At 37.7% G+C, this 25,380-nt stretch overlaps 2 protein-coding genes and 1 long non-coding RNA gene across 7 annotated transcripts in view; all 3 read right to left on the minus strand.

Moving 5' to 3' along the window:
- Positions 1-115: 115 nt before the first annotated feature.
- LOC133625105 (uncharacterized) lies at positions 116-1,246 on the minus strand. Its single transcript, XR_009818401.1, has 2 exons — positions 1,001-1,246; positions 116-490 (listed from the first exon to the last, which is right to left on the minus strand). It is a non-coding gene; the product is annotated as an uncharacterized LOC133625105 (long non-coding RNA).
- A 3,897-nt stretch (positions 1,247-5,143) lies between these two features.
- On the minus strand, positions 5,144-7,663 carry FABP2 (fatty acid binding protein 2). The gene is made up of 4 exons (XM_010201049.2): positions 7,597-7,663; positions 6,773-6,945; positions 6,097-6,204; positions 5,144-5,194 (listed from the first exon to the last, which is right to left on the minus strand). Exons 1-4 carry the CDS (start codon positions 7,661-7,663, stop codon positions 5,144-5,146), a joined length of 399 nt encoding a protein of 132 aa, XP_010199351.1.
- A 7,768-nt stretch (positions 7,664-15,431) lies between these two features.
- Positions 15,432-25,380, minus strand: part of PDE5A (phosphodiesterase 5A) — a 134,156-nt gene continuing 124,207 nt past the window's right edge. For all 5 annotated transcript variants that reach the window (XM_061993936.1, XM_061993935.1, XM_061993934.1 and 2 more), the window contains 6 exons: positions 24,989-25,089; positions 24,826-24,903; positions 23,903-23,966; positions 23,246-23,320; positions 22,646-22,729; positions 15,432-19,855 (listed from right to left, as the gene is read on the minus strand). In XM_061993936.1, coding sequence (XP_061849920.1) covers positions 19,718-19,855; positions 22,646-22,729; positions 23,246-23,320; positions 23,903-23,966; positions 24,826-24,903; positions 24,989-25,089 — 540 coding nt within the window. In that variant the 3' untranslated portion in view covers positions 15,432-19,717. The remainder of the gene's footprint in view (positions 19,856-22,645; positions 22,730-23,245; positions 23,321-23,902; positions 23,967-24,825; positions 24,904-24,988; positions 25,090-25,380) is intronic.

Below are 25,380 nucleotides of genomic sequence, written 5' to 3' on the forward strand. Positions count from 1 at the left end.
TGTTTAAAAACAGTAACGTTTATCTTCTGAAGTATTTGTTTATAAAGCTGCTAAATCTTTATTTAAAAGAAAAAACAACTGGTTAATCTCCATCTATGGAGGGAAAAGGTCTGAGTTATGTCTTTGTAACAGATGAATTTTATTCTTATCCACTCCATGCTTTGTCTTTTCACTTGATTTTATTAAAACAGTACACCTTTCCATTTCTGCTTTACAAACCCTTAGGCACTAATTACTAAAGCAGTCATGCTGTTTTATGTGACCTTTAAGGCACAGTTTAGAACACAGAAATAGGATACAGGTAAAAACCTGAACAGTAATACTTGACACAGCCAGACAAATAGTATGGTATCATGTATAGATATGCCTCGCATTCAGATGCAAGTGATGTCGTGGTCCCAGGTGTTTCTACAGCACAAGTGTCTTTTCATTAAGACCCTCTTCCACAGTGTCTTTTCTTTAAGGTGCATCCTGTGATTAGACAGGGGCTCTACGGAGAACAGAAAAAGTCTGGTTACTTATGCAGTGCTCTACCATACTATGAAAGGTAGAGCAAACATGGAAAGAAGCATCAGGCCCACTTTCTGATCTAAAAACTGATATTATCGATTTTGTTAAAAAAAACCCAAAACAAACCAAAACCGAGTCTGCTGCTTGTCTGGAACTAGCTTTACATTGCTCCCGCCCTTGCTGTGCTTTCCTGGCCCTGTGAGGCTAGGGACGCTCCGGGCCAGGAAGGCCAAAGCTGTTGCCATGGGCCGCCTCCCCTGCCGGACGCGGTACCTTCCCCCGGCGACGCACGGGCCCTCCAGCTGCCGGCGGCTGGAGCTCCCCTCCCTCCGCCCGCCCCGCCTCCTCCTCCCGGAGACGGTGCCTCGGCGTAGCGCCTCCTGGCTACCGCTCGCCCAGCGCCTGGCTGGAAGCCCGCGCCGGTCCGGGAGCGCCCCGCCGAGAGCCGGCAATCCCCGGGAGGCGGGCGGGACCCCTGGCCTAAACCTACCCGCTCCCCGCCGTCGGCTGAGCTGAGCCCGACGACCTCAGGGCAGCAGGTAGATGACCAGGAAGAGCGCCAGGTCGAAGAGGACGAAGAGCCAGAGATCCAGCCAGTAGGACTGCCCCGAGAGCGACAGCGCCTGCCCGCCATCCGCCGCCGCGCCCCGCTGCTGCTGCTGCGCCTGCCGCCGCCGCGCCGCCGCCTCCATGTCCGCGGAGGTCGCACCGCCGCACGGCGGCAGGCACAGGCCGCTCTTCCGGGTTCAGGGCCAATGAGAGCGGAGCGCACGTACGGCCGCCACGCCTGGGGCCCGAGCGCGCCAGCGCAGCCCGCCCCGCCCCGCCCCGCCCCGCCGCACGTAGCGCCGCGCGGAGTGGGCGGTGGGGTGTGGATGGCGCTGCGGCGGCCTCTGTTGCGACACATTAATGAAGCCGGTGTTTTGCTGCCTAGTCAGTGCACAGCCGCATTCACTCGGCGTCTGGCTGCCGCCGCGCGGGTTCTCCGTGCACTGCTGAGGGGCTAAACGGAGATGGCAGATCAGGCTCATGTGATAAAGATATTGCATGTGGAGGAAGCTCCTGCTTCTTCTGCTGGTGTTTGAAGAAGTGATGCTTATGAAGACTTATTGAGCTGGTGACAGACATTTATGCGGCAACACCTGAGCTGCTCCCTGATAGTCCTCAGGGCCCTTGGCCAGGTGAGACCAGGGTGTGGGGAAAAGTAGGTGTGGTCAGTCTGTTAAACCGTATTGGGCATGTTCTCTTAAACCGTACCGGGACTTGTGTGGAAGTAAACATTCCCAGATTCTTTATTATAAGGGTTTTTAGAGAGCAAGTGATGCCATGGAAGAAACTAGAAGACCTTTTTGGAAATCCTGTTATGAAGAAACTTAGGAAAATTGAAATTGTTTTTCTTATCCTTAAAGGTTAGTTAGAGCTTGTACACCCTAAACAGACGTGGGAAGGTTCATAGAGATGGTCCATGTTGTAGTTTTTATTTGCACAGCACACAGTTGCATACAAAATAAGATTAAGTTGCACAACCTGCTGCAGTGACAGTTAGGATGTACTGCAATTCACTTATTATTGAAAGGATTGGTATTATTTTCAGTGTGTTTAGAAGAGTGACCAAAAACTTAGAGATATGCTAAATGTCTTCATTGTAGCTATTAGTCCTCTTCAGCCTCACATTGAGAGAAAAGGCAATACTTGTTGCAGGATGGAGAGCAGATGTGTCTGATGAGTTTGGCTGCTCAAAAGCATGCACTCAGGAGTACTTACTTAATAAGTTCTACTATAAATGATGATGAATTTATGTTAGACTTCTTATAGCAAGTATAGATTAAGCATATATGTGTTTGATGAATATAGATTTTGAGGCAAACAGTGACTGTTATTCCCCTTGTAGTCTTGTACCCATCTGTGTTATTGTAGGTTTGCCCAATGCAAAAGATATCCTATTTGGTTGCAAAGCAATATAATTCTGTCATTTCTGCCTAGAAAACAAGTCTCCTAGTCAAATTTACTATGGTATCTCATTCACTTTCTAGTACAATGATCTTGTTAGTTTACTGAAGCTGTACCACTCTTCTCCATCCCTTTAATTTATGATCATATCTCAACTGTTGAAGACTGATTTTTTTAAAAAGATTTTTCCATGTGTTTTTAGTACAGTTGCTGATCAATTCTGTCTGCACTATTTGGACCTGTTAAATAGTTTTGAGATCTCTATTTATGTATTACAAAATCAGAGTCATTTTAGTTTATGGCCTTTTATGTAATCCAAAATTAGCTAAAATAATTTCTCAAATACTTGACCAAAAAAACCCCCAACTCTACTGATTATTGTAGCTAATGAATCAAACAGATATAGAAACCTAGATCGAAATAACCATAAATAAGGATATCCCTGGGCTGGGAGTGGCAGAGGGTAAGTGTATCAATGCCAGGCACGGGCTAGAGTTCTGCTTTCTGCAGCGGAAGAGTGCAAGACTATAAGGGTTGGTATACTCAGGGAAGAAAGTGAGAACATCTTCATAAACTTGACACAGCTTTCATTCCAGACAATGAAGTCTCTAAAAGAAGGTGCCGTTGTGCAGTTTCCAAAGACCTTTGATATGTAATTGTTGATGTACTTGTATGCAGTTTAGGAGCAATAATGACAGCTACATCAAGCTCTAACAGCACTTTATGGTCTCTGTCTTACACACAGCTTAACTGAAAGAATCTGTCATAGAGCTTATTGCAAGCCATTATTCTTTATCCTTTTCTCTTTTAAAGGCTTTCATATCTAAACAAAATAATCTGGAGATAGATAAAAAACCCCGATATTATTGTTGTTTTAGAGTGCCTTTTTTTTTTTATGTGGTTATTTCTTATACCTTTGCTTTTTAACTTTACATCTTTGTAACTGAAAATTAAAAGACTGTTAAAAATAGTGTCTCTTCATTGAAGTATATGTGGTATATCTACCTACAGAAAGACGACTGTAAAAAAATACCTGCACTGGAAGTTGTGTACTATCAATATCTGGAAGGGGGGAACATAATTTAATAAGGAAGGGTGATCTATCCTACTCCTAAGTACTGTTTGCATTATGAGAGCATTCTGGCAGTAGGGGGAGCTATGAAACTCTGAAGACCACAAACATACAGGCTGAGAGGAATCAGTTATAACTGCAGGAAAACCGTTTTGCTTTTTTATTCGTTTATGGCCACCAGAAAGACAATCAAGGAGGGCCAAGGAAACGGAGTAAATTTTGTGAGGTTTTTAAAAAATGCATTAAAATCAAATATATTTCTTGGTACATTAACATTATGAAGTTGGACCTATGGCAGCATGTAAATAAGCCCACAAGAGAAAACTATTTCAGGAAATTCTGTGATGATAAACTTTAAGACTTGACAGATATGGCTGCATTCATATTTTGGTTTAGACCTCAGGCTGTCAGATTCACAGGGTCCTGCAACCTTTTATAGCAAAGCTTTCCATGAATTAGTCTTTTTTTTTTTTTTAACTCTGGCAGTAGAAGCATGGGTGCAAAAAGCTCAAAAGCCAAAAAAAAAAGAGGTTGGGGCACATTTGTTGAAGGACAGAAGTGTCATCAGCCCACAGGTTTAATCTGCAGATGTGCCAGAAGGGGTCCAGGGCTAGGAAGCAGGCTGCCCTGTCTACATGGCAACAGGACAAGATGACCACCACGAAGCATAGTTAGAGGAGCAACAGCAGATATAAACTAGTGCTGACCCTTGAGCAGCAGTTTTATGCAACCCATAGGAAATTGCACAACTCAAGGGAGGTAAGGCTGGGTTCACGGTAACACAGCACACCATGAGCAGAATATGGTGCACGTTTCTCACACTCGTCAGAAGCACTGGTGTTTGAAGTCCATACAGTTTGAAACCATTCTTTATCCTGTTAAGATCCCTTTGAGACTTTTATTCATGTCCTGATTCAGAAACTCACTCGGCCTACTAATACTCTTCCTGTTGCAGAATGATTTGAACATTTAATAAATTGGAAGCATTCAAAATCTGTGTGTTTAAAAGCATGGTCATACTTTTAGAAACAAATACAATGAAATGACTTTTTGTGAGAGATCTGTTTATCATCAGTATGTACTTTATATTACTCCTGTTGATATGAGCAAACTGTCACAGAATCTGTCCTCAAAGTGAACAGTATTATCGCACCATATTTTATATTTGTTCTGTGTTTATGTTTACATAGAATAGTCTTAGAGATTTGAGTGTTGTCAGGTGTCTTTTAGGTTTTGCTGTCCTGTTAAACAATATTCAATGCACAAAGAAGCTTTCTATCAATATTATGGTAAGGAAGCCTAAATTGCCATTTGAGAACCAATTAAGTTCTGCTTATAGAAAGTAGTTTCTGCAGCCTTTTACAGTATGGCACCGAGGTGGGACTTAGTACAAATAACATTTTAGATTTTTCATCAAATTGTAATCAGATTTTGTTTATTCAAGGCAGAATAGTAAATATAAGGAACTAGTCTGTGTTTTGAATAGGGCTAAGTAATTGCAGCTTAGGAGGTGCTGTGAGGGGATGAAAGAAAAACAAACCAGAGGATACATAGAAAAATAGTATTTTTTTCACTGTTTTTTTTATTCTGGTTCTGTTCTAGGTGAAGTTCTTAGCCCCTTTTGAAGACTCTCTTGGCTTCAACTCCTTCATATATGTAGCTCTGTTAAGAAATTAAGAATACAAATCAGTGCTGTTACAAAGTTTCATTTCACAGTTGCTAATGAGAGATGGTCAATAATGATTCGATTAATTGTGACTGGTGTCTGTACAGGCTCTGAGGAAAGGAATGTAAGGAAAGCAGATGGTTGTCAATAGACATCAATTCTCTGTGCAAACATTTGAACTCCCACAGGACAGCTGTTAGGGGCTTCAGAAAAAATCCTAAGTGTTGAGGTATTGTATTCCCAGTTGCACTGCTAAATGTTTCATCTGTGTGACTGCTTTTATTAGAACTGTGAAGGAGTATTGAAGGGTTGGACAGTTTGTTTTTGATATCTCAAGTCTCACATCTGTCCCTAACATTGCGTTTTCTTTCTTTATTAAGAAGCTTATGACTTGGTAGTGAAGAAAACTCATTTCGGTTTCTGGCTTTACTGCAGTGCTGTGAAACATTTCCCTTTTGTCTCAAACTTACCACTCTGTGCCGTTACGCCATGCCCTTACCCCAAATTTTAAGAGGGCATTTATCAGCCATTCACAGCTTTAGCCTATAGTAAGCTCCCGTGATTAGGTTTTTACAAGGCAGACACTTGGGATAGTGCCTTCAGTCAGAACACATCTGTATAATTTATATCTATCTGTCTATATATGCATCTTCTGTGTACAGTTCATATTCACAGGCTTCAGAGTGCATTGATAAGATATGGTTCACATGGGTAGAAAAACATAAACCTCACAGATAGTGAGTTTTATTTTAAAGTTTTAAATTTTAATAGATGAGAAGTTTCACTAAAGATATAAGAGGCTATTTGGCTTGAATATTTCATAGTTTCAGCAATGCTTTGGATTTTTTTTTGAGTTCATTACATTGGAAAGTTGTATATAAGTTACTGCTTAACTCACCTGAACAAGTTCATCGCCTACAATTTCTCTGTATGCTGTGAGTAATTTTCCATTATCTTTTCTATTAAATTTTCCTACAAGTTTATTTCCTTCCATGTTCCAGGAACCCTGTAATGGGAAAAAACCCAACAAATATTTTACAATAGCTATGACACTGATTTGATTTAAAGCCTGTGGAAATGTTAAAAGTGAGAAGAGATTAAAGCAGTGTAGTGATGCTTTTTTGGACATTGATGGAAAAGCTATAAAATTAAATTTTAATCAAACTGCTGGTTTATTTAATTGCACAACAGTCAAGCTAGATTTTTTTTTATGCTCAGTACACTGTATTTTAATTGTATTGAAAACCTAATTTCTTATAAATACCCACTCTGCACTCCAGGTGGTGTACTTGAGTATCTTAAATATTAAAATTGCAATTGCCTGGGATTCATGGTGTGAAAATTGCTACATAGTCTGCTTTTTGGGCACTCTATGGAGCCCTGAGTATCCCTATACACTGGTGAGACATTAACAGTTGAGACTACCTTGTGGTTTTGTAAATAGGCTGTAAGCATTCCTGAACAATCCCACTTCTAAAGAAAAAAAATTAAAACCTGGGAAAACAAGTTATCTGGAAACTGTACTTCATGCATTTATTGTCATATAATAAATATATATAGAGAAAATCTCTTACAGTAAGTTCAGTCCCATCAGCCAGACTGTACTCAAAATTGACTCCCAGAGTGAATTCAGTATCTAGGGTACGGAAGGTGCTTGACTCATTGACAGTAAATTTGTTTCCATCTTGTTGAATAGTGATCTTCAGATTATCGTGGGCTCCTAACTTTCTTTTCATCAAGTTAACACCTAGAAAAGTCAATAAAAATAAATTTTAAAAAAACAATAACAACAAACAAGCTAGGGCAACATATTTGTGTCTTTTTAGTAACTTCGATGTGGTCAAGTGAGTTCATTCCTTCAGTCTGACATGGATTTTTATTATTCTTCACTTTGTATTGAGGACACACACATAGAATACAAATCCCTGTCTAAACAAAATAGTTATGTTCATATCCATATAACTCTCAGGTTAAACTGATTTGAACCATGTGTTTCTGTAAAATTGAATAATGATGATTTCCTCCCTGTGTAATTTTTGAACTAGTTTGGTCTTATAAAATATTTCTCCTGCTATAGAATTTTGCTTAAAGTTTATCTGAGCCTTTTCCTCAAATGTAGATTTGGAGATTCTTTCTTCTGCTGAAATAAATCTGCTAGAATTAGTTAAATTGCTTAAGATTAACATAATCTAATCAAAATCAGAATATTTCTCAGTATCTTCCACCCCTCCATCCTCCATGGAAATCTTTTGAAAATAAGTGTAGGACACTATATGAGGGCAGAACAGCAAACTGGAAGAGGACAGACTAGCCAGAAGGTAGTTCACAGACAGCTCTAGTTTGTATTCAGCCATAGTGGTATTACTCTGGTAGAGGCCAGTGGAAAAGTAAGACTTACCCATCACCTCCATGAATTTTTCATAGTTTTCATTTCTGTCTATTTTCCAGGTACCATTAAATGCCATGTTTCTATCAGTAGGAGAGCTGTTCTGAAGTAACATACGTTTGCAAAGAGAATTTATGTACTTGCTTATCTTGAAAGCAATTTACAGGATGATGTGGCCGACTAAAGCTCAGTGGATGCACTGATCTTTTCCAGGAGAAGTTTACTGTAGTTCAATTAAATTTCCAGTCATGACCACCTTGCTTGTTGAATCTCCCCCGTATTGCTTCCAAATCATGACAGTACCTTTATTGCTTATCTTAATAAAGAATTGCTAATCCATTAATTTTAATCACCATATTTGAGTTGTAGTAAAAATCTTCTACCTAGTGAGTGCAATAACTAGACAGAGAAAATATCTTGACATTTTATACCTCTGTTACAATTTCATCCTTGTAGGAGAGGAGATTTATTTACCCAGCAAACCAAATGCAAATCTCTACTTTGTCTATTATAATTTGATAGAGATCCATTCTGCTCAACATAGTTAACATCGGACAGAGCATAGCTCACTGAATATCAGCAGATTCTTTCAGAAAACTGTTAACTTGCTACTTGTTTAATGCTGAACTATGAAAATTGGGATGATATTCTGTATTCATGTGCACACTTTTTGATATGTAGTCTTAATTCTGAGCAACTTCTACAAGTTTTCTTCATTATAACACATTCAGCCAATGCTATCTGCATTTAATCTATCCCTACAATACAAAGGGATGTGCAGCTAAGTGAATTTACCTAATGAGGTTTTTTTCCACAAATCCCAGATTTTTGTCCGTTCAAGGATAATGCATAACATGAGTTTCCCTTGAATTAAATGCTTCTTACTCCACTCCCCTTCCCCTCTAATTGGTGCTTCTTGGAAATAAGCAGAACTATTGACTCAGCTTTTGTTTTTACCAAATTTAGGGTAATGAGTTTTCACATGGATGGCATCAGCTTTTCTGTTAGCTTAAAAAATGTCAAGCCTGAACACTAAGTTGGATTTTACTTAATATAGAGGTATTGGGTTGTGTGCTACTTAAATTTTAAAAGTGTTTTGTGCTATTGTAATGTTTTGCATCTCTGGATCATAGGCTGGAACAAGAGGTTTTACTGAAATGTAACTATAAATGTAGAACTTTGCTAGCGATACCAAATAGCATGGCTTTTCACTCCAGTCAGCTTTGTTTTGAAAACAATGGTATCTGGCTGACTGTCTGGAGAGGAAAAATAGCTTGAGTACTTCTCACTTGATGAAAAGAAAATATAATGTAGGGTTTTGTTGTTCGAGTGGTGTAGGGAAAGTTGCCATACTTGTGGCCCAAACAGGGTGCTAGAAGCTGACCATGCATTAAACTTAAATTTAACTTTTCCAGACCCCTTGTTCTTTTGAAAGACTGGATTTGGTGCAAATGAGTCTGTTGTAGCTGTGAACACCTAGTGTTCCAGCTACAGCTATTCCAGTTCAATAAGACCCTTGCAGCAGTAATTTGCAGAGGTTATCTTGGATCTGCCAACAGAGCGCCTTTTATGAGTGTATCTTCTCTCTATACATCAGATGTTTCCAACCTGGATTTTGCCTAAACTGTGTGAGGAAAAGGCAGGGAATATGAAGAATCTCATTTGCCAAACAAATGGTTGCTGCAAGGGTGCAGTACACCCAGCGTGAGATCACGCTGAGCATGTTGAAGCACTAACCTAGTGAGCTGGTGCAGATGGAGCTGGGAGAGAGCAGGAGCCCTCAGCCATCTCCCTGCCCTTTGTGGGAAGGTTCACCTGCAAGTGCCAGTGATTGCGTTTGTGGACACATGTGCTCTTCAGGCTGTAGCTTGTCCTCTTCCACTGTCCCATTTGCTGTTGTTCACTTTCCTCAAGGCCATGTTTTTCCATCTTAGAAATGCCTTTTTTTTCTCAAAGGCTAGGAAAAGCAGGAACTGCCACTCTTCCTGTAGTAGCTGCGGATGCTTTTCTTTTCCTACTTACATTCCTGTCTTGAAGAGTAAAGAAGCTGGCCAGGTGGAAAGCGTTGAAGATATTTACACTTAATGGCAGTGAGGGAAGTACTTCCCGCTGTCTATTTAACTGCACCATTTAGATCTCATGTAGTTTTTACATGCAGTTTCTGTCAACATGTTCATGCAGTTTTTTATCACCTTGACGTACATAAAAGTTCAAAGATAAAATTTGAAAAGTAGGGGTAATTTTTGGTGGGCAAAAATCCTGCCTCTTTATAAACAGTAGAATTCCACAATTAACATTTTTCATGAAGGACAAAATTTAAATACTGCATCTCACCATGAACTGGAGTGGTGTCAGGTACTGGCAAGACATTTGACCTAGGAAAATACATACATGCTAGCCGCTGCAATGGCAACTGAATAAAAATCAGCCAGCTATAAAATGGAAGATGTGTAGTTACGTTAGAGTGGTGCTGAGTCCAAACCCAGTTTCTTAAAAAGTGTCATAGTCCTTAGATCCCACAGATCACAGATGCCCATCTTACCCTTCAGACAGCTCAGAAAATGGGAAAAATGAGTTTTTTGTTACAAGTCAGATGATCATTCTTTACTGCTTTGGAGTGTATCTTGACCTTTGTAGTTATCATTGACAATCTATATTATGTATTTAGTGTATATATAAACAAAAATACCTGGTGTCTGGTTATAGTTCATATAATTTATTGTGAACAAAACTATTAACTCTTTCTATAGTCCTTGCAGAAGGGTTCTTTCCGACAGTGGTGTAGTACAATTTTTGAACCACTTCTATAGAAAATTTCTGTAGTAGAAAATTAAGGCCTAAAATAATGTGTATTATTTGCATAATATATATGGAATGTGGATGTGTATGAAACCTGACAAATAGGAAATTTATTTTGAGAATTTCAGGAAAGCTTTTCTACTTTTTAGGTGGGTTCTGCATTCTCTCCAAGAACCTGGCTGATTCATTTAATTTAAGAAATGCTAAGGTATCTGAAGCAGTGTTTATGTATTTAAACAAAATTAATGATACTGATTACTTTCCTTGTTTGAATCTAGTCTATCTTAACCTCTGAAAAATATAACTCAGAGTAGTGACGTTAAGTATTAATTTTTACATAAAACTTAATTCAGCAGTTTTTCTGAACCTCACAAAAGGGATCTTCTAGACCAAGTTCTCAAGTACTAGAAAGATCTCTCAGATATGCTTTTCCAGTCAGTTTTCTCACAGCTTGCTTTTCCACCCTGTGATTCTTTGTTCTCCACTCAGAACTCAGACTAAACCAGACAATTCCAAACCTTTTCAGCATGGGAGCAACAAGTAGCTGGATCCTGAATTTCACATCAAAGCTTATTACTCCATTTCTGTCCCATTTTTTCCCCTCAATATTTCTTTTCTCTAGGCATGAATCCTTAGGATCCTGTTCAGATCAGTCCCACAGATTTGTCTGTTAAGTAGGAATCTCTACATGTGGTCAATATTTGAGTTTCATGCTATATCTACATTGGTGTAGTGCTGACAGCATAAAGACCTGTTCTTCTCTCAGATCTAACAGAATGCCAGTGCTAGAACAAGCAGCTGTTTTTTAAAATCTCTTGTGATTTACATTAGCTACTTAGTACTATTGATGCACCATGACTTCAATTTTTTTACATATGCTAGAGTCATACAAGATACACAAATATATATGTATATATATCATGCATACTGTTCAGAGTTGGAAGATAAAAACTGTGTTTCCTTCTAAAATTATAATGCAAATTGGTTTCGTGTCTGTTTTACATGTTGGAATAATCTACAACCTTTTTCTTTCTTCTGTTTACCTCTTCCTTGTGTGTTTTTTGAAACTACAGTTTTTGCTTAGATGGTGTATTGGAAAAAATTGCTTTTTAGTATTGCTGGTTGCATGAAAGTCTTGAAAGCTAATGATGATTATTCTTTGCTTCTTGTCTTTCTTCCACGTTCCAGCTTCAGACCACTGAAAATGGACAAACTTATTAACTTTGAAATTTGATCTTTAAATGAGGTGGAGGTAAATAAATGATTAACTTGTATAATCATACCAATTTCATCATGTCAATCGGTGGTAATCTTACCAAGTGGTATTATCATGGTAATTGACAAAGAGATTCCAAAGATCAAGGTTTGAAAAATGCTTTTGCAGTGGTTTATATTTGTCTATCCTATTTCTTGTCTTGTGGCTTGTCTTCAACTTGTTCTACCTAAAATTAGCTAGGACAGTAGAACTCAGCTTTAGCACAGCATAAACATAATACACTTATGTCATTATTATTATATATAATATTATATGTTAAGAGCAAGATGAATCCCTGTTGAAGCCATGCAGATTAACTGTTTTCTGTCAGGTAGTTGTGAGCTGATTTGGCAGTGTTTGTGCATGTTTTCTCCTGCATGCTTCTTTTTTGTGTCTTGGGATGGCTTACAAAGATAGTTGAGCACTGAAATTAAGTGCCCTTAAATCTTTTATTGTGAAGTTTTGCTAGGTATTTAAACCACAATACTCCATTTATATCAATATGGTAAATAGGTAATTCCATACCAGAAAGGTCAGCTTTAGCATAACTATGGGTGGCCTGGCAGCAAGGAACTTAATGGAACCTAACACCAGCTTTTGGGTCCATAGTTTCAAAGTACAGATTGCAATTGGATGTTGTATTGCAGCAGAATTAGATCATACTTGAGCTAGATTTTGTTATACTCCAGCTGCCTGTTTGACAAGTTTATGGGTTTATTTTGGTTCAAGGAGCATCTCCTGGATGTTGCTAATATGCAATCTGTTCAATGTGAAGATTCAGCATTTGAAAATTACTTAGAAATTTTCAGTGAGTGTAGATCTCCTTGTTTGAAGAATTAGTAGTGGGCTGTGGATCTTAAAACTTACTCTTAAGTGTCTGTATAAACTCCTTCCTAATTTCTGTGTAATGGCGCTCTCTGACCCATGAAGTGCTGTGTGATTTTGAAAGCTGATTATTGAAGAGAACCAAATTGCATGAGCTCCAGGTTAAATAAATCTAGGAGCAAAATGCAGGATTTCCTTAAAGCAATAGCAGCTTTGATGTTTACTTCATCTGTTACTACATGCTGAAATGAGTCCTAGGATAACCTAGAATAGTCAAATCTAATCTAGTTTCAATGAAAAGAGGGTGACAGTGAACAATTGCCATCCAAAGAAGTGTGCTTTTCCACTAAAGGTTATATGAATCTGTCAGTGCCATTTGTCACTTTTCATATAGAGACTGTCAGTTGACCTGTTGGGCTTTGTGTCAGACACATCTAACGTATTTAAATGTATATCTTAATATATAGTATAATGTATATCTTAATACATAGTAGCAGGCAAATTTAAGGGAGTAGTTTCTTTTTGTTCTAGTTCAGTGAGCTAACAATGTACATACAGTATTGGAAGTCTGCATCAATCTTCTCAGTTTCTCCAAAATTTGAACTGGACTTCTAGTTCATTTCAGTATAACTACTTGCTGATCGTACACTTTTGCTCTTGATTATGACATAGTTCCAAACTCCACCAAAGATTATATTGTGATTACAGCGAGCTTCACAGTTCATCTGAGCTCAGCATAATAGCAAAAGAACACTCTATGTGACTCAAATGATTAAATAGTTGTTATATCAAAAATTGAAGATGGTTTCAAGGCAAAAGATTCTTTATGTGTCACATAAAACCATAATGGACATCCAGATTCTGGTTCTATTTCTAGCTTAGAAAGCTACTTTCTATGTGGCCTTGATCAAATTAGCCTCTCTACTTACCTGTGAAATGAACTTCCCTTCCATTAAAAGCTGTATATATCATAAAGTAATGTGCTAGTGACCCAACCGCTACAAAAAAAAGATTCTGAAGAAATGCCTATATATGAATGTATAATATGTAAACTTGTGGTATGATTAAAGAACTTTGATGATGCTAAACAAAAGAAACCTGTGCAAAGTATAGATCTATCTATCACCGTGGATGGTAGCAGGTTATGGCTGAGTTGCTTATTCTCTTGTTTCATCAGGAAAGAGAATTTTATCTTTACTTCATAGTACAGATTCACAACAGAAAATAATGCAGCTGTTTGAAGGACAGTTCAGTCTCTCAGGAAATATAAAAATAAATTCCCATGTTCAAATAAGAGCTTTGGAATAATGGGGGGAAAATATGCAGCCAAGTCTTTCAGGAAATTCTGTAACTACTGAAAGGAAAACTTACTGTGTTTATAAATTGTGATATTTTTCAAAAGAAATTGAAATTCTACTGTTCTACTGTTCTGTATGTGCTAAGAAACACTGCTCTCCTCTGAAGGGATGAAAAACTTGATGGCTTTCAGGTTTCATAAATGTAGATCCTAAAGCTTACTGCTGTAATAAACTCACGCGTATGAATTATTTCCAAAAAATCTTAAAGAGTGAGATTTCATGGGAATTTGAAATGCAGTTAGCAAGATCTGTCACCATTGTTACTAAAAATATGGCTGGAGGATGGAGCTATTGTCTCTTCCATTTGCTAGAAATGCATCATAGTTGTGCAAGATGTGACAGCCAAGTGTTGTATTCTTTTTCACCTTTTCAATAAAAATGCCTTAATTCAAGGTTATATTCTTTTCTGGGATATATTCCAGTACTGCTGTTGAAAACTGCACCACTTCTCAGAAATTAATTCAAACATTCAGTACACCAGCAAAGACTAAGCAGGCACATGGCTAGGTTAGTGGCTGGAAAGATTCTAGCCCCAACAGCAACTGGTTATCTGATATATGTAGATATACATAGACAGTTGTTCAGTTGCACTCCTAAATTGCCGTTGGTCCGAGCAAACAGTGCTCGTGTTTTGCTGAACTAAATCTGTCCCTTCATAACTTTTTGAATGAGACTGTTGTTTGTCAGGATGTAAATACTTTTTGGTTTTGCCTAGAGCTAAAAAAAGTCAAGCTAGAAGTGTTGCTGTGGAGAACCTAATAGGCAATGAACAAAAATTGCCAAGAAGCCCATTGGTCTAGAATTATTTCTAGGATCAGCAATTTGCACATGATGATATTTTTGTTGTCAGAAATAGTTTGTTCACAGTTTTGTTTGAAGTCTTTGGTTTGCATGTCTCTTACATGCTGCCTCAGGAATTGATATTTGGGGGCTGAGGACGAGGATGATCTGTGTAGCAGATGTGCATGCCGGTTCTGCTTATCCAATAACTACTTTCTGGCAGCACATAGTAAGTGTAGCTGCAGTGCTCTCTAGTGGTTAGTAGCAGTGAATTATTTTTTCTTGATTTTTAAACAAGCGCTTTACCACTAGCTCGTCTCAGTACTACTTCTGTTACAAGTATCTTGGTATAGATAGTGTTTTTTCTTTAGAATTTCTATGAACTAGAGAATTTATTAAAATATAAATTTGCAGAAGCAATGATTCAAATCGGGGAACAATGAGGTGTTGAAAATTCAACCTCAGTAGTATTAATTTACAAAACAGTAAAATTTTACGTCATTCTTTTAATTTTAAAAAGCACGAAAACAGTACAAAGAGAAGAATGAGGAAATAAGTAATAAGCAGCAGTTTTACTGGTCTATATTCTCTATCAGCTGTACAGTAAATCAGACTAATGATTCTCTTAAGTAATGTAACTAGTTTTAGTAAGTAGTCATAGGACAGGAGCAAGAGAGAACACATTACCAGAAGGTCTGAATACTGCTTAAAGGAAAAAAGGTAATATACAGAGTAACCCCTTAACCTAGTACAAAAATAGCCCACCCAGAAAATATATATTTGTTCAAATATTTTTTTAAAAATAAAGGAATACAGACAAACTCAGTGGCTAGTGACAGTGATTAAGGTTTTTATTCAACTATTATAGAAATGTATATTAAAACTATTTACAGTGCATTTCACACTACATTCTTTAAGAGACACACGCAGGTGTCTTCCACGTGAATACATAGAGGGCTCAAATTCAGATTTTGGTTACATCTGTAAGTTACCTTGGGCATCAGCAGGAATAGCTGAATACAGCATAGAGCGGGCAAGGCAGGTGTTACCAAGGGTAAGAGTTTGGTCCCTCTTTATAGGCCAAAAAAAGGTGGATTTGACCCATTTTCTCACTTTCTATACGACTCAATCCAGCTCCCACTGAGGTAAATGGGACTTCAGGTGGGCATCTGAGCATGCTGTAGACCCTGGCATGACAAACTCATGCTGTGAAAGTAGTGGAAACTAGCTATTACATAGCATTGTCACATAAATACACATTTACAAACAGTGGTACTTAGATATGAGTTTCTCTATGGAAACAAACTTCTTTATGTGGAAAATAAACTTTCCCATGCAACTTCCATTCATCTAGCAATGACAAAGATAAAATATCTTGCTGTCACAATTTGTGGTATTTAGCAAGTGTCAGTAATTACCAGGCCAGAATCTGCTGTGTTTCTTGTTCCTGTGAAAGTCCAAGCCAAATGATCCAGCCCTCATTATTTATCATGCTCTGGCCAAACTAATTTTTCTTTCAAGCTCCAATGTTCAAGCTTATCTTTCCAATTAGTGCAAGCCCCTGAAGAAGTACTGCAGGGAACTGTGAAATAAAGCTGAAACTTTGTGGAATGTAAACTGCTCGTGATTTGACATGAAGCAAGAAAACGGCATCATAGAGACAAGATTTCTAACTAAAGCTAATGTACAAATTTGCCTGAAATACTAGGTCTCTATAAAACTTTAAAAATATATGAATTTATTATAAGTGAGGCATCTTCCCACCAAAACTCTCAGCTGTCTTCTCATGTGTAACTGCAAGAGCCATCAACGAGATCACTGGGGCAATATCCTCTCATTTTAGTGGGCTAGACCTGATTTTTCATAATCTTTCTGTACAATGGGTTGGCAAATCAGTTAAATAGTAATTTTGAAAAGTCTTCTATATGAATTAGCCTTTTTTTTTTCTTTTCAGGAACAAAACCAGAAAGAAAAGGGTAAACATTAAACTTCTTGAAATGGACTGACTTTTAAAAGAAAGTATGGCTATGTCTCAGAACAAGTAGGATACTAACTTAGATGCCTACATTGAGACAAATATTAAAATTCAGTGGGACAAATTCTGTATCCGAAGACTTAAACATCAAATTCCACAATGGTTTTAATGTATTTAAGACTAAACTGGCAAAGCGATAAACTCAATTTGAGCTTATTTCTCCCATAATCCACACTGATTGGTTTCAGTGGACAAAATATGAATTAGGGAGAATATATGAAATAGATCCACAGTCAAGATGAAATTAACAGGACCTGCATGGTTGTAATCCACTAACTGGGTTTGAAAATGTTGAATTCTGAAGGCAATTAATTTCAGGCAAAAAACAGCCTCACTTTTTTTCATATTATCACCTATCTACATTATGAATGAATGAGCAATTTCTCCACAGTTCACATAAAGCTATGACACAAAACCAGCACACTCTGAATTGGCTTCAGGCAGAGTAAAACACTATATAAACAATTTGATCACTCTGTGAAATTTCATGAAGTACAGCAATCTATGCTTTAAATGTTCTTAAACCAGTAGTTTAAAGGGTTTTGTTTTGTAGAAATACACATAGATGACATTTAAATTGTTTATTTTCTATCAACTGTATTTCTGTGTATGTCCAAATCTTTGTAGTGGAAGAGCTTCTGTGGGATAAATGTGTAATTAAATATATGCACATACTGTATAACTGTTCCTAATTTGAACCTTTGGAAAAACGGCATGTCCATTTTTAACAGAATCATTTTTTTCAAGTCAAAGGTACCAATCCAGCACTCCTTTGTAGTAGTAATAAATGTACATCATAACAAAGTTTTGCTGAACATACAAAATAGCAAAGAAATACTGGGATCGTACTGTAGATGTTACTTCACTACACTGTACTGTCAGCTGTGTTCTCACCATGAATTACTAGTCTCAACCACAGTAGCAAGAATACACCTTTATATAAATATACTTTATTCATATTTATTAAATATGTATCTCATCAGTTAGGATAATAATATTTCTGTTCTTAAGCATTCAAGGAACATACTATATAAGGACTATGGAAATCCTAAAGCAAAGTTTGCTATGTGTCAAAAAATACCTAAAAAACTTTGTTCTGGGAGTGTGTGTTGGCAGGAGTGAGCTACTGTCATTTTTCTGCATAGCTATGACATACCACATGCATATATTGTACTGTGTATGCATATACATACACATAGGGAGCATTGTGTAACCGTAGCCTTAGAATTCTTAAATACTGTTGAATTCAATTTTTCTTTTAAATCTGGAAAAAAAATAAGGATAAATACTCTTGTAGAAAAATGTTTTCACATTCTGCTGCAATAATATTTTATTGGTAGTCACTCAAGAAGTTTCAGATAGGATTTAATCAGTTACAAGTAACTTAGGTTGGCAGAAGTGCTGCAGACTATCAGAAAACCTTATTCTACATAAAATCAAAATTGATTGTGAAACTCAGTGTCATGGAACCTTTTGAAATATTTACTTCAACTGTTGTTAGCTTCTAGCATAGTTTATCTAAATGTGGAGACTGATAAAAAGAGCTTGTTTTCGTTATGTTTCTGAAGAGCTCTTACAAGGGGGAACTGATAATCTCCTGGGAAGAATTTAGTGCAGTTTCCAACTAGAATTTCATGGATTACTGCGATAAACTCCCTCACTTCAAAGTACAATCCCAAGTGTTTTATTTTTGCCTAACGTGATTTTAATGAAAAATCATTACTACAGATTTTTTTCAAAATTAACATTTTCTGTGTCTCTGTGTAGCTGTAGTTAGGCCTACTGCTAACCAGTCTTCGGTTGCCAACGTTAATCTCCTAATCTCTTCTACCCAAAGGACAGTACTCTCTTTGTATGACTCCTCTGGGGTTTGTCTAACGTGTATTTTCTTGAATTGGTTCCCAATTCAAAACAATTTTTTAGTTAACTTTTTTCTTACTTTTCTGAACATTTATTGCCCCATATACAAATGGCAAATGCCTGTAGCATTCTGGGATGGTTTTACTTTCAGTATTTTGATGAGATTAATCATTGTTAACATTAACTAATGCAAAAAATGATTTAAAAAATATGTTGCCATAAAGCTTTCTTCAAAGTGGTTATAGCCATTTTGTACTAGCACTGGCCTGAAGAATCAGTCATTGGTAGCCACCAGATGTGTGACTTTCCTGCATCATGCTGATTCAGATTTTCATCTCTTGCAGTCACATGCTCTTCTACTCTTCCTGCACATGATTCAGTCTGTCGGTTAAATTCAACTTCCATGTGAAGTTAAAACCAGCGTTTAAAATGATCCTGTTCAGTTTCCTCTTGTCTTTGTGCTTCTTGCAGCTTTCTATGGGAGCTATTCTTCCATGGCAGACTGTCAGTTACATTGTGACATTTCAACAATCTTCAAGCAGTTTCTGTTATTCATGAATAATTAGGACACTTCTACTGCAAAACTCCTAGGACCCTTATTGCCTGGAAATTCACAAGGGTTTTTAGAATTTCTCCATGTGTAAGACATTTGCTAAGATATTACTCTAGTATAAAGAAAACTACTGGGTGCACAGATTCTGGGGCTTTTTCACTTCCAAGCTCGGTCCTGTCTCCTGAAAGAGGTTAGCATAGTATATGCTGGATTATACTCCCCAGAGTTAGTTCCTCTGAACTTCTGGGAAAAGAATAGGTAAGACTGCTCATTACAACACAGCAAGACTGGAAGAGGAAAAAAGGTGCGAAATGCAGTAGTCTTTAAGATACTGGCCACAACATGATCACTAAACAAGTATATACATCTATGAAGTAATAGGCTTTTGGGGACAGTCGAGTAACTGCACTCGTACCTTCTTGTGGAATAGGGTAGCAAAAACTACCCTTACAGATCTTTTTCCATCTCAATCAGATGTAATGAAAGAAAGATACTATCTTTATATAACTTTGGCATATACACGGTCATGCTATATGTTGAAATGTGGAAAAACACTACAGCAGTGTTAAAACATAAGCCAGATTCATACAGAGTTTGGCAAAATTGAGTACCCCCCTACTGCTATGTCTTCTATGTGAACTGAAGCTTGTGGTTGTTAAATCAGCATCTCAGTTCCGTTTGGCTTGATTGCTTTCTCCATTAATCAGATTCTTCTCTTGTTGTTCAGCTAATGACTGCCATTTCTGCCTATTTTTTCTACAGCCATCCAGTAAAGGGTAGCAGGCCTCTGACACATGCGATAGTGCCTGAAATAAAGAACATTTAAAACAGATTACATTTAACAATAAAGTGTTCTTAAAGATGACCATGAGAGAGACCAGAATGGTTGAAATACAAGTCTATCTATAATTGAAATTGAATTTGTATTTTGAACTTCAGGGAAGATTTCCTGCTGCACATCAAACATGAACGCAGTTAGCTGGCACTCATGCAAGTTAGGCTGAGCAGCAGTGTCCATACAGCACTTGACACATAGGTGCAGAAAGAACCACAGTAAGTTTGTTATATTATGCATGTGACCTGTCCATTGTCCCAAGTGAAGTGTAATGCATGGATTTGGTATGCAAGCCACTACTTTGAATCCAAGGCTGACCTTGGAATGCTAATGAGACACAGAGCAAGTATAATCAATGGGACCATATTTACTGGCGGTGTATCAACTGATTCAAAGGAGTTCCCCCAGGAATACAAGAAAGTTAGCACATGATCACATAATCACAGAATTGTAGGGGATGGAAGAGATATCTAGAGATCATCTAGTCCAACTCCCCTGATAAAGCAGATTCACCTAGATCAGGTCATACAGGAACATGTCCATGAGGGTTTTGAAAACCTCCAGAGAAGGAGACTCCACAACCCCCCTGGGCAGCCTGTGCCAGTGTAAAGGAAAATTGGATTCTGATATTTAATATAGAATTGAAAATAGAATTCATAAGCATTCTTGTATGTTTTTGTTTCATGATGGAAGTGACGGAATTTGTTGTTTATCTGAATATATCTAAACAACTTTTAAAACTGCTAAATGGTATTTTTTCAAGTAAAAGTTTAAGAGAATGAAACATATTTCTTTTATTTTTTTAGATTTCTGAACTTAGAAAAGAAGACTGACAGATGATTCAGTTTAACTGCACTGGTTGCCTAGTTAACACAAGCCACAAAATTTCAGTTCACTGGGATCTGACCTGCACGATAAGTCACATACTTGCAGTGCTGTATTGGGAACTCATCTGTTTGCATTGTGCATCAAATTCTGACTGGAGGAGAGTTAAGAAAATAGAGAAAATGTCGTTACCACCCTGTTTGCTTTTATAGCATTAGAACATTGGAGAGTGAACTGTGTGCTTGCTCATTTTCAAAGTGACATTGAAGTTGTTTATATGTTTTATCATTTGTTACTCATTGAAGAAAACAAAAAACCGTGTAAGCAGATAATATCCCCCTGCTTGTACTCTAGTAAAAATAAACACTGAATCAACTGAAACCATAGTCCCTTCCTTGGATTTACCAGTACTGTTACACGTTTTGTTACTTTCTCATAGACTCCCCATCCTCTTTAGCGCTCTCTACCCTGCAGGTAAGTCCCCTTGCACGGATCTGTCAGGTTAGGTAAGACATGCTGGCATACTCTGAGTTTCTATGAAGTCCCAGACGCTGTCAGCCTGTTAAGTGCTGTTCCATTCAGGTCAGACTTAGAGACAAGATAACAAGTAAGAGTGATACACTGAAAGCTCTAAAAGGCGGTATGTTCTGGACAGAAATATGCAGCTTGGATCCTCTCCTGTGGCTGTAGCATCTCCTTCTTTCTTCCCAAATTAAAGAGATGGGAGAAAACTCCAAACATTTGTAGGTGCTTTTGTTGCTAATCACGAATGGCTTTGTATTCCCAGTGGCATAACAAAGCTGCAGTTACAAGGCAGGGGCATATCAGCTAGAAGTGACTTGTGCGTGTCATTTCCTTTCAGGAATTGTACAGGAGTTGGACTAGTATCATTTATTAACTTATTAACTGTTGATGTAAGTTGCAGTGTATATTTCAGAATAAAGAATTCAAAATTTTTGTTTTTTCCATAAATGCAAAAGTAAAGGCCTCCTCTAACAAGAAAAAGTATAGAAGTTCTGGCTCTGGAACTGTGGATATTCAGATGTTGTTTTCAAAGAATTCTGTTTGCATAGTCTGTACCTTTCCACAGATACTCAGTCTTTCAGTGGCCTACCTCCTACTGGAGACAGTTTTCTGAGGCTTCCCAGAAAAGGCTACAGCATAGAAACGTGAGTTTCAGGGACAGCAGGTAGCAGCTCCTTCTGACCTTGTTTCCTTCCAACTAGTGGATGTGGATTCTTTTTAGAAAAGTTTAGTGTATAAGAGGGAAAACTTTGTGTAATCACCTTGTTCCTCCCACTGGAAGATTCTTAATAGTTAGGTTCTCTGTTCCTCACCTTTCTTTCCCTCAGTTCCCGTAAAATATTTGCTAGAGTCCCAATGAATGGGCTTTCACTCTAGTACTTTACTGCTTCGAAAAAAAATCAAATCTCATTATGTTTTCAGATTATCTGACCAAGTATCTGCTTTATACAGTTTCTTACCAGGACAAAAAACATGTCAATGAATTAAAAAAAATGAGATGGGAAATTTGGGTAAATGTCCTATACATACCATATCATTTACATGGATATCATTCTTTTCCTAGATAGCAAAGCATTATTGTTGTGATGTTCCCCAATGGTCATAGCAGCTCACTGTAGCTGCTGGAAACCGGAATATAAACTGTGCCCCAACACCAAGGGCCCAGAGCACAGCACACTAGGTTTTGAAAAAAAATTAACAAAGTACATGAGAAAGAAAAACATGCCATTCATGATAACTACTAAAATAATAATAACTTCTTTGACTGAATAATGGACCAGATGTAACAACAACAACAAATTAACTATTTTTTTTTAAATTTTATTTTATTTATTTTAACTCTGCATCTTTTAGAGGCTACAGTGAGCTGTTCTAGTTTTAGATATTTGCCATTCATTCTTAAGCACCATACCTCATATAGCTGCAAACAAACAGCATCTATGAATCCAACCTGCATGCTGGGAATTTTATTTTTCTTCTCCCTGTTCATTAGATCCTGCAGATAAAAAGTAAACAAGTTCTGTGTTTAAATGCATGAAAGAAAAGCTCGACCTAAACCAAAGAGGCTGGAATTAAAAAGTGGCACCTTAAAAAGCACCGCAAACTTAGCACAGCAAGCTTTCAGTACATGTGTTATAATGCAGGTAATCTGACTGCATGACTTTAGGAGATTTGTCTTTGGATTGACAGAGCCGAAACAGCCAGATGAATAGACAAACTTACTGATTTTGGATAGGTTGCAAATAAGTACCAATTTAGGAATGTATTTCCTAGACAATTTAATAATACTAATTTAGAAGAAATAATGCTGTGTGTTCTTCTGTCTCAGAGATGATGACATGCTATGGGTGTTTGGGAACTGCAGAACAAAAACTGACTACTAGGAAGACAGGAAAGGAGATGGCCCTATATTGTGGGCAGTGGAAGAAACTGTAGCTGTTGAAAGAAATGTGACATGCTGTTTGTAGAATCCATTTTGAAATACGTGATTCTGCATGATTGTGCCACTTACTGTTGGTTCTATGTTGAGTTCCTTCCGCTCTTTGTCTCCTTGGTCAAAGAACTCAGTAGCTACAAGCTCAGCAATCTGTAAGACATTTCACACATTGAGATGTCTAAAAGTCTTCTCACTACCCATGATCAAAATCGTTTCCGGTGTCTCCTCTCTCTCCTTTGGATATGTCCAATTGGGACCTCTTGATAATGAGACTCTTCAGCTTAACAGCTAGCTTTTAGAATTCTTCCTGCACACATCTGTGCACAAACAAAATGACTGTGCGTGCTGATATTGAGTGACATAGCAAAGTGAATAAAATCGCACATTAGGCATTGTACCACTCATATCAGTTGGAATGATCAACACATAGGAAAAGGTCAGCTGATACTAGTGTCTTGTGTCAACTGACTGCCTTGTAGTAACACAGAAATGTTGGAAAGAAAAAAGATTCCCTATTTACCTTCAGATTACTGCTAACATGGTGACCATAGCTAAATGCACAGATCTTGCTACAAAGATCTGAGAAAGTCTTCAGTCCACAAACAGCACTTTGAAGGACTGCTTCCTAAGGCTCTGCATTCCACCATTGCCTTTGCAATAAGAACTGGATGGAGGAAGCAGAAGCTTTTGTGTGGAGTTTGAATTTAGCAAATCTTAAAATTAAGCATATACCCGTTGCTGAACTGGCCATGGTTTGGTTATTGCTGATAAATCACAAGCAGTCATCAGCATTGCTCTGTAGACAAAAGAGAAAGAAATCTATGAATGACTGTATTGTGAATTGTGTGTAGCCAAGCCAAATGATTAATAAAATAGAATATAACATCTAAGTCAGAAAAAAAAAGTGAAATTAGAGCGAAGTTATAAAGGTCTCCAAGGCTTGAGGATGTGGTAGACTGTCACCTGTGTGAAACAAACACACAGAAATGAGCTAGTCTGGAATGGCTCTTTTAGTGGATTCACATCTGTTTCATTCTTATTGCTACTGGACAGACAACACATAAATTTACAACATTAGCAGTGACTACCATCTTTATTGACAGAATAAGGGCCAATGACCGAAATAGGAATGGATGTAGGACATGACTAAACTAGGCTGGTCTTTAAATGTACTGAACTTGAAATATGTCATCATTCCTTTCTGAGATAGCCCATGTAAGCCTGCTTTTATGTATCTATGCATTACAGTACGTGTCTCTATTCTTAATCTTCTTTTCTCTTCACTGCCTGTATGGAATCAGCTTCAAAACAAACTTCTTGACCTGAGTCTTTTGTTATTAGCTTCAGCAATTCAGTATTTAAGTATAAAGTATCAACAGCAAAAGAATATGGTACCTACACAGAAACCTTACACTCTTTAGGAAGACTAGAAATGCTCATCTAACTCCATGTGCTAATTAACAAAGTGTATTATATAGAGGTTGCAGACTAAGTAGTTCAGACCCAGGGAGTCATCGAGTGACTGATGTGCCAGTGCCAGTTTGTACAGCACACAGATCAGCTGATTTTAATGACATTCACAGCAACATGACATGGAAAGTTGGGTACCTAACTAAGTATTAACTTAACTTCTTAATCATTCTGCGTTTACTTACAAAAAGAGCTCCTTCTGTGTAGGATCTTCCCAATTAAATTGCTGCTTCTTTAGAAGTTCAAAAAATTCTCCTCTCCTCCTGTAAAAGAAGTTAAAATGAGAGATTTTGCAGCATGTGGACACAATCCAAACATCCAACAGCGACCATCCAGACTCTGGCTTACTTTATATATAGTGCTAGGTCTGTGGCAAGAATGGCTTGTTTTATCATTTTCAGTGTGGCCTTGTATTCTTCAATGGAGAGGCTGCTGAGAATCTGATTTCCCTTTAAAATAAAACAAACCCAGTGTTATCAGTAGAATGGGCGACAACATACCAGTTTGCTAAAATACTTCTTAGATACTAAACACGAGTTGCTAGCTGATATCTGATGTCATTCTTTTACCCTGCCTCCTTTCAGATTTCCCAATTTAAAAAAAATTCCAGTCTAATGGCAGAAAGCCACACAGTAGTAGCATAACAGTCAAGTATTAAAAAATGAAACTGCAAACACAGTAACATCAAATCCTTTAAGTTGATTTCATTCCTCAAAATTTGCCACTAGCTGTATTGCAGC

This window comes from Colius striatus, chromosome 3, assembly GCF_028858725.1.
Source record: "Colius striatus isolate bColStr4 chromosome 3, bColStr4.1.hap1, whole genome shotgun sequence".
NCBI lineage: Eukaryota > Metazoa > Chordata > Aves > Coliiformes > Coliidae > Colius > Colius striatus.